Genomic DNA, 15238 nt, shown 5'->3' with positions numbered 1-15238 from the left:
TCACCAATATGCCAAGTCTTTACGTAACCCTTCCCAACTCGTAGAAAACCGTAGGTATGATACAGCTCTTGCGTCGCTCTCTACAAACTCAAGATTTAAATCAGACTTCCCTCGCAGTGCTGTGACTGCGAGGCTCTGACCAGGCATGTGGGATTATACCTCATATAATTCTGGCACCCCCGCAGCACGGTCCCAAAAAACTGTATACTCTACCTCGTAAAATGCCGAATGGGATCGGACCTTGGAATCCAGATCCATAAGACCACAACCAGCATCTCGCTCACGGTGCACTGCAAGAATTAACCCGTCGGCGGAATGGGGTCGTTGACCAGCACTGGCCCCGCGCCACCCAGAGCGCGGCCGCGGCCGCACGTCGTGCTTCTGGCCAGCCCCGGCGCCGGCCACTTCATTCCAATGGCCGAGCTGGCGCGGCGGCTCGTGGAGCTCCATGGCTTCGCGGCCACGATCGTCACCTTCACCAACCTCTCCGGCCCGGCAGGCCAGCTTCTCCCGCGCTTCCCCGCCTCCGTCGCCACCGCCGAGCTCCCCGCCGTCCAAATGAACGACCTCCCTGCCGACGCCCACGACGGCTTAGTGCTCATGGAGCTCGTCCGCCGCTCCGTCCCCAACATCCGCGCCCTCCTCCGCTCCATCAACGACGACTCCAGTGCCGCCCCGCTCGCCGCGCTGGTGCCGGACTTCCTCTGCTCCGTGGCGCTGCCCCTCGCCGCCGAGCTCGGCGTCCCGGGATACCTCTTCATCCCTAGCAACCTGGCGTTGGTCGCCCTCACGCGCCACATCCTCGAGCTCCACGAGGACGCCGCCCCCGGCGAGTACCGCGACCTCGCGGTGCCTCTCGAGCTTCTCGGCGGCATCTCGCTGTGCCGCGAGGACCTCCCCGACGGGTGCGGCAGTTCCAGGCACCCGGGTTACGAGCAGGTTGTCGAGTTGGGCCGGAGGATCCGCGCTGCCGATGGCCTGTTGGTGAACACGTTCTACGAGATGGAACTTGGCACCGCGGAAGCGTTCAAGCGGCTGGTGGTACCGGAGCAAGCTGCGGGCGCGTTCCTCTTCCCGCCGGTGTTCCCGGTGGGGCCGTTCGTCCGGCGGCCAGATCCCGACGAAGCCGCCGCGGGCGCGTCGTCGCCATGCTTGGAGTGGCTCGACCGTCAGCCGGTCGGTTCTGTGGTGTACGTCGCCTTCGGGAGCGGCGGGGCACTTTCTGTCAAAGATATATTTGGGTTACATGTATTTGGTAGTTTAGGATTCTTACCTTATCTCTAGGAGAGGCGTCTTGCCCTCCAAGTCTTGTACTCAATATATACTCGCCCTCGAGGCTCAATAATACATCCATCATATTCCGCAACAATCCCTCTCTCTCCCTTCTAACATGGTATCAGCCTAATCACGATCCAAACCCTAGCCGCCGCCGCTTTCGCACCCACGCGCCGCCCCCGGGGTGGTCGGCCTCCATGACCGCCGCCGGGGGCCGCGCTGCCCGTACCTAGGGTTCGTCCGCCGGTCGTGTCGACCGGCTGCCCTAAAGAGTCTTTTTCCCGATCCTTTGATCCGGATTTTCTCTCTCTCGTCGGTCACTTTGATCGGCGTCTACTTTTTGGTTTTCCGGTCTATGTGATCCGGTTTGCGTCGCCCGCAGCCGCCGTCGACCCCCGCGCCTCTACTCCAACATCGGCGTCGATTTCACCGGCTGCTTCGTCATCAACCGTGTGGCAAGGCTGGACGCGCCGCCCAAGGGACGCCTTCGTGCGTCGCTGCCGGCCGCTCGTCCGCGTGGTCTCCATCGCCGGTCTGTCTTCGTCGTCATCGCCCGGGACATCACCGACAACGTCGCCATCGACTCCGATCTGCGCGTCGTCCCCGCCATGGCGCATATAGCGGCGCCGTCGGTCTGATCAACCGATCACGCGCCTGTCTTCGCCAAGCACGTCCCCGAGCACGCGCCTACCGCCGATCGAGCCACAGGTTGCCATCGCGTCGTCCCTACGGACCGCTGCGTTGCCGCCCGAGGTCTTCCCGTCGGCTGCCCCGACTCACGCGCCGCTACCGCTGACGCCCCTACGGGCGGTCGCGTCGCGGAACGTGGTCCACGCTGCCGCCCCGAGATCCTCCCACCGGCTACCCCTGTAGCCGCCGCCGCCTCCGTGTCACCCCTTAGGGTTATCACGTCGCGGAACGCGGTCCACGCCGCCTCCCGACGGGCCATCGCCCTCGGCTAGTGGTTCTCCGCGCGGCTGCCCTGACCTGCGAGCCTCCGCTACACCGCCTCTTCGGGCTGTAAAGCTGCGGCATGCGGTCACCGCCGCCGCCCGAGGCCGTCCCCGTGGTTGCACCGACCTGCGAGCCACCGCTACACCACCTCTTCGAGCTGTAGCACTGCGGAACGCGGTCCCCGCCGCCGCCCCGAGGTCTTCCCGCCGTCACCCCGGCCCGCCTGCCGCCGCTGCGTCGCCCCTTCGGGCCGTAGCGCCGCGGCCCGCGGTCCACGTCGCCGTCACCGCGCATCGACCTCCCGTGGTATGCGCCGCGCCGTCTCCCTTGGCGCGGGAATGCCACCGTCCGCGCCGGTCTTCGTCACGCTGTCAGGGTTCTTCGCCTACTTCGAGCACCGCCGCCGCACTCCTAACCTAGCCGCCGCCGCCGCCGTCAGGCCGCCGCGGTCGCTCTTCTTTGGCCGCCGCCGCCGCTACCTTCGTAGCCGCCGCCGCCGCCGCCCGTCCACCCCCTTCGTCTTTGTCCAAGCACCAGCCCGTCGCCAGCATCGCCGTCATCTACCCCGACCACTTCGTCTACTCCGACCACCGTTGGTGACATCGGCCCTGCGCCGATAGACGCCGCAATTGTCGTCGAGTTCTTCTCTGCTGGCCCCTCCGACTTCTCCGACATGGCGTACAGCTCGTGCAGGTCCCTCATCTACGCATGCCCGGTGCTGGCAACACCGATGCGTGCCTTCATCCACGATGTGTCCCCGGGCCTGGCAAGCCTGGTCGGCGCTTCGTCAACTTCGTCTTCGTCCGTCTATGCATGCCCGGTGCTGGCAACACCGGTGCGTGCCTTCGTCCACTATGTGTCCCCGGGCTTGGCAAACCCGTCGCGACGCGTCGTCAACAACATCTTCTTCCCGGCGCACCACTACTTCGACACCCTTGCGCCCATGCTAACTCGGCGCCCCCTTACGCCTGCGGCTCCACGACGACTTCCTCGACACCGGCCACCTCGACATCGACATCGACCACGGCATTCTTCGCACGGCTACCTCGACCATGGCTACACCATCCTACGCTCTCGACTACATCGACATCGGCACAAAGAGCTATCATCCGCTTGAGCAACTCGTCGGCTTCCTCTACAGTCAATGCGTCCGCAACGCGACATCGTCCACGATGTTCCCGCTAGGACTGCGGGGGGATGTCAGTCCGTCGGCTGCTATTCTCTCCAGTCTGACCGTCCGCGATGCTCATGTTGTTCGCAACGCTACCGCTACGACTGCGGGGGGATGTCAGAGATATATTTGGGTTACATGTATTTGGTAGTTTAGGATTCCTACCTTATCTCTAGGAGAGGCGTCTTGCCCTCCAAGTCTTGTACTCAATATATACTCGCCCTCGAGGCTCAATAATACATCCATCATATTCCGCAACAATCCCTCTCTCTCCCTTCTAACACTTTCTGTGGAGCAAACAGCTGAGCTCGCGGCCGGGCTGGAGGCGAGCGACCAAAGGTTTCTTTGCGTCGTGCGAATGCCAAGCACCGCCGGCGGCTCCGACGAGGACGATCCATTGGCGTGGCTCCCCGAGGGCTTCTTGGGCAGGACGCGGGGCAGGGGCCTGGCCATCGCGGCATGGGCGCCTCAGGCGCGCGTGCTGTCCCACACCGTGACCGCCGTCTTCGTGTCGCACTGCGGGTGGAACTCGACGCTGGAGAGCGTGGGGTGCGGCGTGCCCATGCTCGCGTGGCCGCTGTACGCGGAGCAGAGGATGAACGCCGTTCTCCTGGAAGAGAGGCTTGGAGTGGCATTGCGAGTGCCAGCGGAGGTCGGATGCTTGGTGACCCGCCACGAGATCGCCACCGCCGTGAAGGAGCTCGTGGAGGGGGATCAGAAGCTGCGGCGCCAGGCTGAGGACCTGCAGAAAGCGGCAGAACGTGCATGGTCACCGGAGGGGCCGTCGCGTCGTGCGCTCGAGGAGGTCGCCGTCAAGTGGAAGGCGGCGCTTGGCAGAAAAAGCAACACATGTAGTGCGTGATCCTCCGAAAGTGCTCTCATCGTACTTCATTTTGTTGTTACTTTGTGACTTTGTGTTTTGGTCATTTGGTCTGAAGTGATCCAATTGCGCCTCAAACTCGCCTTATATGCCTTGTCATTGTCGGTCTAAAAAATGCAATGGTCACAAACTGGCTCATGCTGGTCTCGGGCTGACAGACACCCCTCATATCCAGTTTAAATCTTGAACGGGTATGAGAAGGCCCCACGCACTCCAGCGCGTCCGCCACATCGAACGAGACAGGTAGACCGTACGCCAAATTGCACCACCCCCCCTCTCCCCCCGACCTTCCAATTATTTCTCCCCTCTCTTCTTCCTCCTCCTCGCCGGCCACCCCTAGCTCCTCCGTCGTACTGAGCCCCCAGCGCCGCCAGCACCGCTCCAACAGTCCGCCCATCCGTTCTCGCTGCCACAGACATCGTTGTCAGCCCGGACGCAACCACGATACGTCCTACAACTCTCGGACTGCACCTTGCCCTCTATGTGTTCGACACATCGTTCGACCAGTTTTTTATTATTGTTTCTTAGGCAAAATGATGGATTCAGATGGTTCATCAGATGAGGAGTATGGCCGACAGAGCTTGATGAAATGATTCAAAGTGAGTTATTCAATTCATCGGATTCGGACGAAGAAGTCAAGATTATCATGACCATGAGCAGCCAACATGAAATGGACCAGGAGGTGAAGCACATTCTCAACTTCAAGGGCTCGATCAAAGGGAGAAGAGGTTTGAACCAAGATCGGGTCTCTGGAGCTCAGCTACTGTACAATGACTACTTTGTTCTCGATCCAACGTTCACTGATGATCCATGGTCTCGTCGACGGTTCCGTATGTGCAGACCATTGTTCTTGTGCGTGGTAGAGGGAGTAGAGGCACACCATCCCTACTTCAGGCTCATTAGGGATTGTTGTGGACAACTATCATTTACTGCTAAGTAGAAATGCATGGCTTCTCTGAGGATGCTTGCACTTGGTACCGCCATTGATGTCGTTGGTGAGATAGTCTGGATGGGGAGAGCACATGCCCTGAAGACCACTGTCAAGTTTGCCCGCACCATGGTGTAGGTGTTTGGACCATAGTATATGAGAGAACCAAATGTGCAGGGTCTAGAAAAGTTGCAGGCTATTGGAGAGGCAAGAGGTTTTCCAGGTATGCTCGGTTCAATTGATTGCATGCATTAGCGACGGAAGAATTGCCCAAAGGTTTGCACGGGATGTATCAAGGTCACATCAAAGAGGCCACCATCATATTGGAAGTAGTGGCATCACATGAGTTGTGGATTTAGCATGCTATCTTTGGAATGCCTAGCTCTCACAACGATTTCAATGTGCTTTAGCGATCTCCCATGTCTAGGAGATTCGTAATAGGGAATCGTCATTGTGCAACTACACTGTCAATGACCTTGACTACAACATGGGGTACTATCTTGCCGATGGTATCTATTCTCATTGGGCGGCCTTGGGAAGTCCATACCTGAACCCCAAGGCAACAAACAAATCCACTTTCCAACAATGCAAGAGGCAGCTAGGAAGGATGTGGAGAAGGCATTCGGAGTGCTCCAAACTCGTTGGGGAATTGTCCGTGGAGCTGCAATGACGGGGAATTAGAGACATTGTGGCAGCTGATGACATGTTGTGTTAACACAATATGATTGTCAAGGGCGAGGGTGACGGTGTAGGCCAAACCAATGATTTTGAGACGCCTAGAGAACAAGTCCACATTCTGGAACAACACGATGCAGACCAGCTTATGAATTTTCTGTAGATGCATCAGAATCTTCGAGATCATAAGGTGCATGCGCAACTACTGAGTGATCTTGTGGAGCATATGTGGACCTACAATGAAAACCAAGGAGGTAATGTTTGAACTGTGCACTTAAAAATAAATTTTATGTTTGAATTATATATTTTTGCTGCCAACATATGTTATTTACGTGCGACATTCACGTGTATGATGGAGATGGACGTGCATAGATTTGCATGAATTTGAGAGTTCAGATTTGAGGTGTGTGGTGATAACCCACAAGTGTAGGCACTAGTAGAAAATGAGACATTTGTCCCGGTTCCAGATGCCCATTAGCCCTGGTTCTGGAACCGGGACTAAAGGGTCGGGACTAAAGCCCAAAACCTTTAGTCCAGGTTCGCTTACGAACCGAGACAGAAAGGGCTCCATGTGGCCGCTGCGGGGCGCCCAGGCAGGAGGATCTTTAGTCCCGGTTGGTAATACCAACTGGGACCAAAAGGCATCCACATGTCAGCATATGGCAGGAGTAGGGGTTTTTGTTTTTTTGAAGGGGGGGGGGTTAGGGGGTTTTGGAGGGTTAATTTGGGGGTTTCATATATTGTGTTAGCTAGCTAATAGAGAGAAGTGACCTCTCTTATCTCCGTGCTTGGTCGACGCTAGCTACTATACGTATAGAGAGAACTCGACATGCTAGCTAGTAAGCAAATGAAGGAACCATTAAGTACACAAGATCTTCATGAACATATACAGAGAGAAGTGACCTCTGTTTCTCTGAGAGATTGGTCAAACAACAAGTTTTCGTACATCTATCCGACGCTACTAGCTACATATATACAATATAAGATCTCTTACAAACCCTAACATCTAAGATCTATTTGAACTTCCACATGGTATTCTCCGGCTTTATTTATGACGTGGTCAAGAAAGAATCCCGCCAATTCCTCTTGAATAGCTCGTATGTGATCATGTCATGGGAGTTCATCCCGCATCTGCCACATCTAATTTGAAGAAGTGGGTCAATACATATATATGAATGAAACTTAACACAAATGATGGTAATAAAATAAAATTGTGAATTATTTTGTTTACGTACCTCATATTGCTTTCCAGAGTAGCCCCTCTTAGAGGTCGTCGAGTTGTAGATGAACTCGCAAACGTAGTATCCACAAAAATCATTTCCGGCTTCCCGCCACAAGCACTTTACGAGAAATAGAGTTCAATCAAACTGATAATCAAGCATTCTAAATGGTATTGATGAAACTAGCTAGAATCAATGGGAGATGCGCGGAACTAGCTAGTAGTACTTAATTTCGGGTGTTTAATTGCAGCTCCGTCGGCAATCCCGGCGTAATTACGGTGAACTGTTTCCAAACCCTGCCAGACAAAGAGAATAATTACTTGATATCAGGAAATGAACAAAGTTGCCGACATGGTGCAATAATGATTGCTATGTCTTGAGCTTGCGTTGGTTTTCCTTCAAGAGGAAAGGGTGATGCAGCAATAGTAGCGTAAGTATTTCCCTCAGTTTTTGAGAACCAAGGTATCAATCCAGTAGGAGGCTCCTCAAAAGTCCCACGCACCTCCGGCGGTGTACCGGGATGGTGCAATGAATCAAGAGTGACATGTATGCACAATTATGCATGGTGGCTTTGCCACAAATACGATGTCAACTATATGATCATGCAATGGCAATGTGACAAAAGTAAAGTATGTCATGATGACGATGAACGGAATGGTGGAAAGTTGCATGGCAATATATCTCGGAATGGCTATGGAAATGCCATAATATGTAGGTACGGTGGCTGTCTTGAGGAAGATATAAGGAGGTTTATGTGTGATAGAGCGTATCATATCATGGGGTTTGGATGCACCAGCGAAGTTTGCACCAACTCTCAAGCTGAGAAAGGGCAATGCACGGTACCGAAGAGGCTAGCAATGGAGGAAAGGTAAAAGTGCGTATAATCCATGGACTCAACATTAGTCAAAAGAACTCATATACTTATTGCAAAAATTTAGAAGTCATCAAAAATCAAGCACTACGCGCATGCTCCTATGGGGATAGATTGGTAGGAAAAGACCACCGCTCGTCCCCGACCGCCACTCATAAGGATGCACAAGCCAGGTACACTTCATGTTTCAAATTTGTCACACAACTTTAACCATACGTGCATGCTACGGGACTTGCTAACTTCAACACAATCATTCTTTAAATTCATAATCACCCAACTAGCATGACTTTAATATCACTACCTCCATATCTCAAAACAATTATCAAGTATCAAATCATAACATCCAATTCACTTCCTACGATAGTTTTTATTATACCCAACTTGGATGCCTACCATTCTAGGACCAATTTTATAACCATAGCAAATACCATGCTGTTCTAAAAGACTCTCAAAATAATATAAGTGAAGCATGAGAGACTAGCAATTTCCACAAAAATAAGTCACGGTCGTGCTCTAAAAGATATAAGTGAAGCACTAGAGCAAAAACTATCAAGCTCAAAAGATATAAGTGAAGCACATAGAGTATTCTAGCAAATTCTAATCAAGTAGGCTTCTCCCAAAAGGTGTGTACAGCAAGGATGATTGTGGTAAACTAAAAAGCAAAGACTAATATAATACACGATGCTCCAAGAAAAACACATATCATATGGCGAATAAAAATATAGCTCCAAGTAAAGTTACCAATGAACGAAGACGAAAGAGGGGATGCCTTCCCGGGGCATCCCCAAGCTTAGGCTTTTGGCTATTCTTGAATATCTTGGGGTGCCATGGGCATCCCCAAGCTTAGGCTTTTGCCACTCCTTATTCCAGAGTCCATAAAAGCTTTACCCAACACTTGAAAACTTCACTACACAAAACTCAACATGAAATCTTATAAGCTCCGTTAGTGAAAGAAAACAAAACCACCACATAAGGTACTATAATGAACTCATTCTTTATTTATTTTGGTGTTAATCCTACTGTATTCCAACTTATCTATGGTTTATAAACTATTTTACTAGCCATAGATGCATCAAAATAAGCAAACAACACATGAAAAACAGAACAGTCTGTAGTAATCTGTAACTAACACAAACTTCTGGAACTCTAAAAATCCTACCAAAATATGAAGTCCTGGAAAATTTGTCTATTGATCAGAAACAAAAAGAATCAACACAAAAGCACGTTTCTGTGATTTAACAAAACTAAATTCGTGCGTGCAAAGTTTCTGTTTTTCAGCAGAATCGAATCAACTATCATCATAGGTTATCCTATAGGCTCTACTTGGCACAAACACTAATTAAAAGATAAAAACACATGTAAATATGCAAGATTTATTACTAAACAGGAACAAAAACAAAAAACACAAATAAAATTGGGTTGCCTCCCAACTAGCGCTATCGTTTAACACCCCTAACTAGGCATAAAAGCGAAGATAGATCTAAGTAGTGCCATCTTTGGCACTAAATTCATAAGTAGCTCGCATGATAGATTCATAAGGTAATTTGACTTTCTTTCTTGGAAAGTGCTCCATGCCTTTCTTTAATGGAAATTGGAATCTAATATTCCCTTCCTTCATATCAATAATCGCGCCAATCGTTCTAAGGAAAGGTCTACCAAGAATAATAGGGCAAGAAAGATTGCAATCTATATCAAGAACGATGAAATCTACGGGCACCAAATTTCTATTTGCAACAATGAGAACATCATTGATCCTTCCCATTGGCTTTTTAATGGTGGAATCCGCAAGGTGCAAATTTAAAGAGCAATCATCAAGATCATGGAAACCTAGAATATCACATAAAGTTTTCGGAATCGTGGAAACACTAGCACCCAAATCACACAAAGCAAAACACTCATGATCTTTAATTCTAATCTTTATAGTAGATTCACACTCATCATTAAGTTTTCTATCTATAGAAACTTCCAAATTAAGTTTTTCATCATAAGATTGCATCAAGGCATCAACGATATGTTTGGTAAAAACTTTATTTTGACTATAAGCATGAGGAGAATTAACAACGGATTGCAACAAGGAAATACAACCTTATAAAGAACAATTATCATAATCAAATTCCTTGAAATCCGAGATAGTGGGTTCAATACTATTTAAAGTCATGACCTCTCCAATCCCACTTTTACCAAATTTAGCATCAAGATCTAAAAACTCCGAATTCTTGGGACGACTTCTAGGTAAAGTTGACTCATCTTCAGTCCCATTATTATCAAGATTCATATTGCAAAACAAAGATCTAATAGGGGATACATCAATAACTTTAAGATCTTCATCATTATTTTCATGGAAACTAGAAGAACACGCCTTTACAAAGCTATCTTTCTTAGCACGCAATCTAGCGGTTCTTTCCTTGCACTCATCAATGGAAATTCTCATTGCTTAGAGAGACTCATTGATATCATGCTTAGGAGGAGAAGATCTAAGTTTAAGAGAATCAACATCAAGCGAAAGTCTATCAACGTTCCTAGCCAAATCATCAACTTTGAGCAATTTTTCTTCAAGCAAAGCATTAAAATTCTTTTGAGAAATCATAAATTATTTCACACTATTCTCAAAATCAGAGGGCATCTTATTAAAATTACCATAAGAATTATTGTAGGAATTTCCATAATTATTAGAGGAATTACTAGGGAACGGTCTAGCATTAAAGTTTCCTCTATAAGCATTGTTTCCAAAACTAGTCCTACCAACAAAATTCACATCCATAGATTCACTATTATTCTCAATCAAAGTAGACAAAGGCATATCATTGGGATCAATAGGAGTATTTTTAGTAGCAAACAATTTCATAAGTTCATCCATCTTTCCACTCAAAACATTTATTTCTTCTATAGCATGCACTTTTTTACTAGAAGATCTTTCGGTGTGCCATTGAGAATAATTAGCCATAATATTATCAAGAAGTTTTGTAGCATCTCCTAACGTGATTTCCATAAATGTGCCTCCCGCGGCCGAATCTAAGAGATTTCTAGAAGCAAAGTTCAAACCGGCATAAAATTTTTGTATGATCATCCATAAATTCAAACCATGAGTAGGGCAATTGCGAAACATCAATTTCATTCTTTCCCAAGATTGGGCGACATGCTCATGATCAAGTTGTTTAAAATTCATAATATCGTTCCTAAGAGTGATGATCTTAGCGGGAGGAAAATACTTAGAGATAAAAGCATCTTTGCACTTGTTCCAAGAATCAATACTATTTTTAGGCAAAGACGAAAACCAAACTTTAGCACGATCTCTAAGTGAAAACAGAAATAACTTCAATTTAACAATATTGTTATCCGTATCTTTCTTCTTTTGCATATCACACAAATCAACAAAGTTGTTTAGATGAGTAGCGGCATCTTCACTAGGAAGGCCGACGAATTGATCTTTCAGAACAAGATTCAGCAAAGCAGTATTGATTTCACAAGACTCAACATCATTAAGAGGAGCAATCGGAGTACTGAGGAAATCATTATTATTGGTATTCGAGAAATCACACAATTTGGTATTATCTTGCGCCATGGCAACAAGTAATCCAACACACAAGCAAACAGAAAAAGACGAGCGAAAAAGAGCGGAGGAGATTGGGAAAGAGAGGGCGAATAAAACGGCAAGGGTGAAGTGGGGGAGAGGAAAACGAGAGGCAAATGGCAAATAATGTAAATGCGAGGGAGATGGGTTTGTGATGGGTACTTGGTATGTCTTGACTTGAGCGAAGACCTCCCCGGCAACGGCGCCAGAAATCCTTCTTGCTACGTCTTGAGCTTGCGTTGATTTTCCTTGAAGAGGAAAGGGTGATGCAGCAATAGTAGCGTAAGTATTTCCCTCAGTTTTTGAGAACCAAGGTATCAATCTAGTAGGAGGCTCCTCAAAAGTCCCACGCACCTACACAAACAAACAAAGAACTCGCAACCAACGCAATAAAGGGGTTGTCAATCCCTTCACGGCCACTTGCGAAAGTGAGATCTGATAGAGATAGTATGATAAGATAAATATATTTTTGGTATTTTATAATATAGATGCAAAAAGTAAAGATGCAAATAAAAGTAGATTGAAAGCAAATATGATAAAAGATAGAACCGGGGGCCATAGGTTTCACTAGAGGCTTCTCTCAAGATAGCATAAGTATTACGGTGGGTGAACAAATTACTATCGAGCAATTTATAGAAAAGCGAATAATTATGAGATTATCCAGGCATGATCATGTATATAGGCATCACGTCCACAACAAGTAGACCGACTCCTGCCTGCATCTACTACTATTACTCCACACATCGACCGACTCCTGCCTGCATCTAGAGTATTAAGTTCATAAAGAACAGAGTAACGCATTAAGCAAGATGACATGATGTAGAGGGATAAACTCATGCAATATGATATAAACCCCATCTTTTTATCCTCGATGGCAACAATACAATACGTACCTTGCAACCCTTTCTGTCACTGGGTAAGGACACCGCAAGATTGAACCCAAAGCTAAGCACTTCTCCCATGGCAAGAAAGATCAATCTAGTAGGCCAAACCAAACTGATAATTCGAAGAGACTTGCAAAGATAACTCAATCATACATAAAAGAATTCAGAGGAGATTCAAATATTTCTCATAGATAAACTTGATCATAAACCCACAATTCATCGGATCTCGACAAACACACCGCAAAAAGAGTTTACATCGAATAGATCTCCACAAGAGAGGGGGAGAACATTGTATTGAGATCCAAAAAGAGAGAAGAAGCCATCTAGCTAATAACTATGGACCCGAAGGTCTGTGGTAAACTACTCACAACTCATCGGAGGGGCTATGGTGTTGATGTAGAAGCCCTCCATGGTCGATTCCCCCTCCGGCGGAGCGCCGGCGAAGGCTCCAAGATGGGATCTCGCGGATACAGAAGGTTAAGGCGGTGGAAATTGAGTTCTGTTGGCTCCCTGGATGTTTTCGGGGTACGTAGGCTTATATAGGAGGAAGAAGTACGTCGGTGGCCGCCCGAGGGGCCCACGAGATAGGGGGTGCGCCCTGTAGGGGTGGGCGCGCCCTCCCCTCTCGTGGCCGCCTCGGCTGCTTCTTGACTTGCACTCCAAGTCCTCTGGATCACGTTCGTTCCAAAAATCACGCTCCCGAAGGTTTCATTCCGTTTGGACTCCGTTTGATATTCCTTTTCTTCGAAATACTGGAATAGGCAAAAAAAACAGCAATACGGGTCGGGCCTCCGGTTAGTAGGGTAGTCCCAAAAATGATATAAATGTGTAAAATAAAGCCCATAAACATCCAAAAGGGGTAATATAATAGCATGGAACAATAAAAAATTATAGATACGTTGGAGACGTATCAATGATCGATTGAACTTACTTATGGAGCATATCAATCATGTCCGCATACTCCTGGGGATCTTTTCTTCTCGAGTCTAAGATAGTTACTATTCCAGCTTCAAGCTTAATCTCTAGCAAGATAAAGTGGAATCTGCGCACGCATGCATAATTCATCAATTACATTACTATAATTAACCTCAAGTAAGAGAAACCAAATATGCACGAGACAGTAACACTCACTTGAAGTTGTAAGGAAAGAGTATTTTATCTTTGTTTTGATTTTTTTAAGCAACGATTGTAGCAAGTTGTCCTCGGTTTCAAAGACACTGTGTTTGACCGTCCATTCATGTATGATATTTGGGTTAATGAACCCAATGTCATAGATATTTGCTTTTCTGCATTCGATGATCTTCAACCTGCACAATATAGTGAGGATAATTATATATACATGCAAATGAAAGAGCTGAGCTATATATAGAGACTTAATTATTACAATAGTAGTACTTACAGACAGTAGCAAGTCACGAGTGTTTTATCGAGGGCCTTTTGATTGTATAACTGGAATAACTCGTCAAATTCAACATTCAAAATATCCATTCTAACGAGGTCGTGCTCCTCTTTAATTCTCATCATCAAAGTATGCTTCCCAGACTTGCGGTATCTTTCCATGTACCATTCATGGAGTCTTCGCATCATCGTTGTTAGAGGAGGAGGAGGATCAGGTTTGACGAGAGGCTGCCCGTATTGGAATCTGAATTCGTCCACCTCCATTGTTTCAAACTCTATATCGTCGATCAAGTAATCAGCAGGATTGGTACCGGGCATCATCCCCGGATGATTAGCGACGATATCGCTATACACCTTGAGCGGGGGGCACGTTTGCTTCGCCTGTTCGCCTAGCTGGGGAATTTTTTCCCCACTTCTTTGTTCTGCTAACCTTGCATCTCTGCAAGTACTTCCCGACCGCTCCGCTTCCTTATATGCCTTTTTAATAGTGAGCACATAGTTGGAATCCGGTGGAGGCGGTAGTGGTCGCTTCAGGGCATCGGTACTCCGCTTCACTTTCACCGGATCTATCGTTTCCTTCGGAGGTGGAGGTTTCCGTGCAAAAAAGTCCCTCACTTGGCCATGACTGATGTCCTCGTTTTCCTTATCGGTCCTCTCATATGGTAACTTTTCCGAAGCATTGAGAGATGGACCGTACTTGAATTGCTTAACTCCTCTGCTTGTACTGCTAGCCGCCGGAGCGGCAACCTCTCTCTTCCGCCGTTGTTGATGCGGCGGAGTCCGCTGACACGTTGGAGGAGGCGGAGTGCTCCGACGCGTCGGAGGAGGCGGAGGAGGAGCCGTAGTGCCCTCACGTGCTAGAGGAGGCAGAGTGCTCCTCGGAGGAGGAGAAGAAGGAGCTGGAGTGCCGTCACACGCCGGAGGAGGCAGAGTGCCCTGATCACTCGCCGGAGGAGGAGGCGGAGGTGTCCAGTTTGGAAGCTTGATGTACTCCTTTCGCCATAGACATGGAGTCTTCAGAGCAAGACCCACCTGAATCTCCCCTTCACTTGTAGGGTGGTCAAGCTCGAGCTCCTCAAATCCCTCCATTACTTCATCCGCCATCACAACAGCATAGTCCTGTGGAATCGGACAATAGTGAAAAGTTTCGTCAGGTTGAGGAGGTGGAACAGTGCCGACAACCACCTTCAAGGTGATGTTTTGCCATTTCTTCATAAGCTGGCAATGTTGAGCTTCCGTGATAGCATCCACGGGGTAGCTAGGAGCCGTGAAGTCAGGCTGCTGGACGAGCTCCGAGGAAGCCATCTAGCTACTAGCTATGGGCCCGTAGGTCTGTGGTAAACTACTCACGCTTCATCGGAAGGGTAATGGTGTTGATGTAGAAGCCCTCCGTGATCTAATCCCCCTCCGG

At 48.4% G+C, this 15238-nt stretch overlaps 1 protein-coding gene across 1 annotated transcript; it reads left to right on the top strand.

Moving 5' to 3' along the window:
- The first annotated feature begins 315 nt into the window (after nt 1–315).
- LOC119360708 (hydroquinone glucosyltransferase-like) lies at nt 316–4262 on the top strand. Its single transcript, XM_037626232.1, has 2 exons — nt 316–1214; nt 3680–4262. The coding sequence occupies exons 1-2, from the start codon at nt 316–318 to the stop codon at nt 4260–4262; spliced, it is 1482 nt and encodes a 493-aa protein (XP_037482129.1).
- Nucleotides 4263–15238: the final 10976 nt, after the last annotated feature.

This window comes from Triticum dicoccoides, chromosome 2B, assembly GCF_002162155.2.
Source record: "Triticum dicoccoides isolate Atlit2015 ecotype Zavitan chromosome 2B, WEW_v2.0, whole genome shotgun sequence".
NCBI lineage: Eukaryota > Viridiplantae > Streptophyta > Magnoliopsida > Poales > Poaceae > Triticum > Triticum dicoccoides.
Note: the sequence above shows the minus strand (reverse complement) of the source record. Positions and strands in the feature narration are given on the sequence as shown.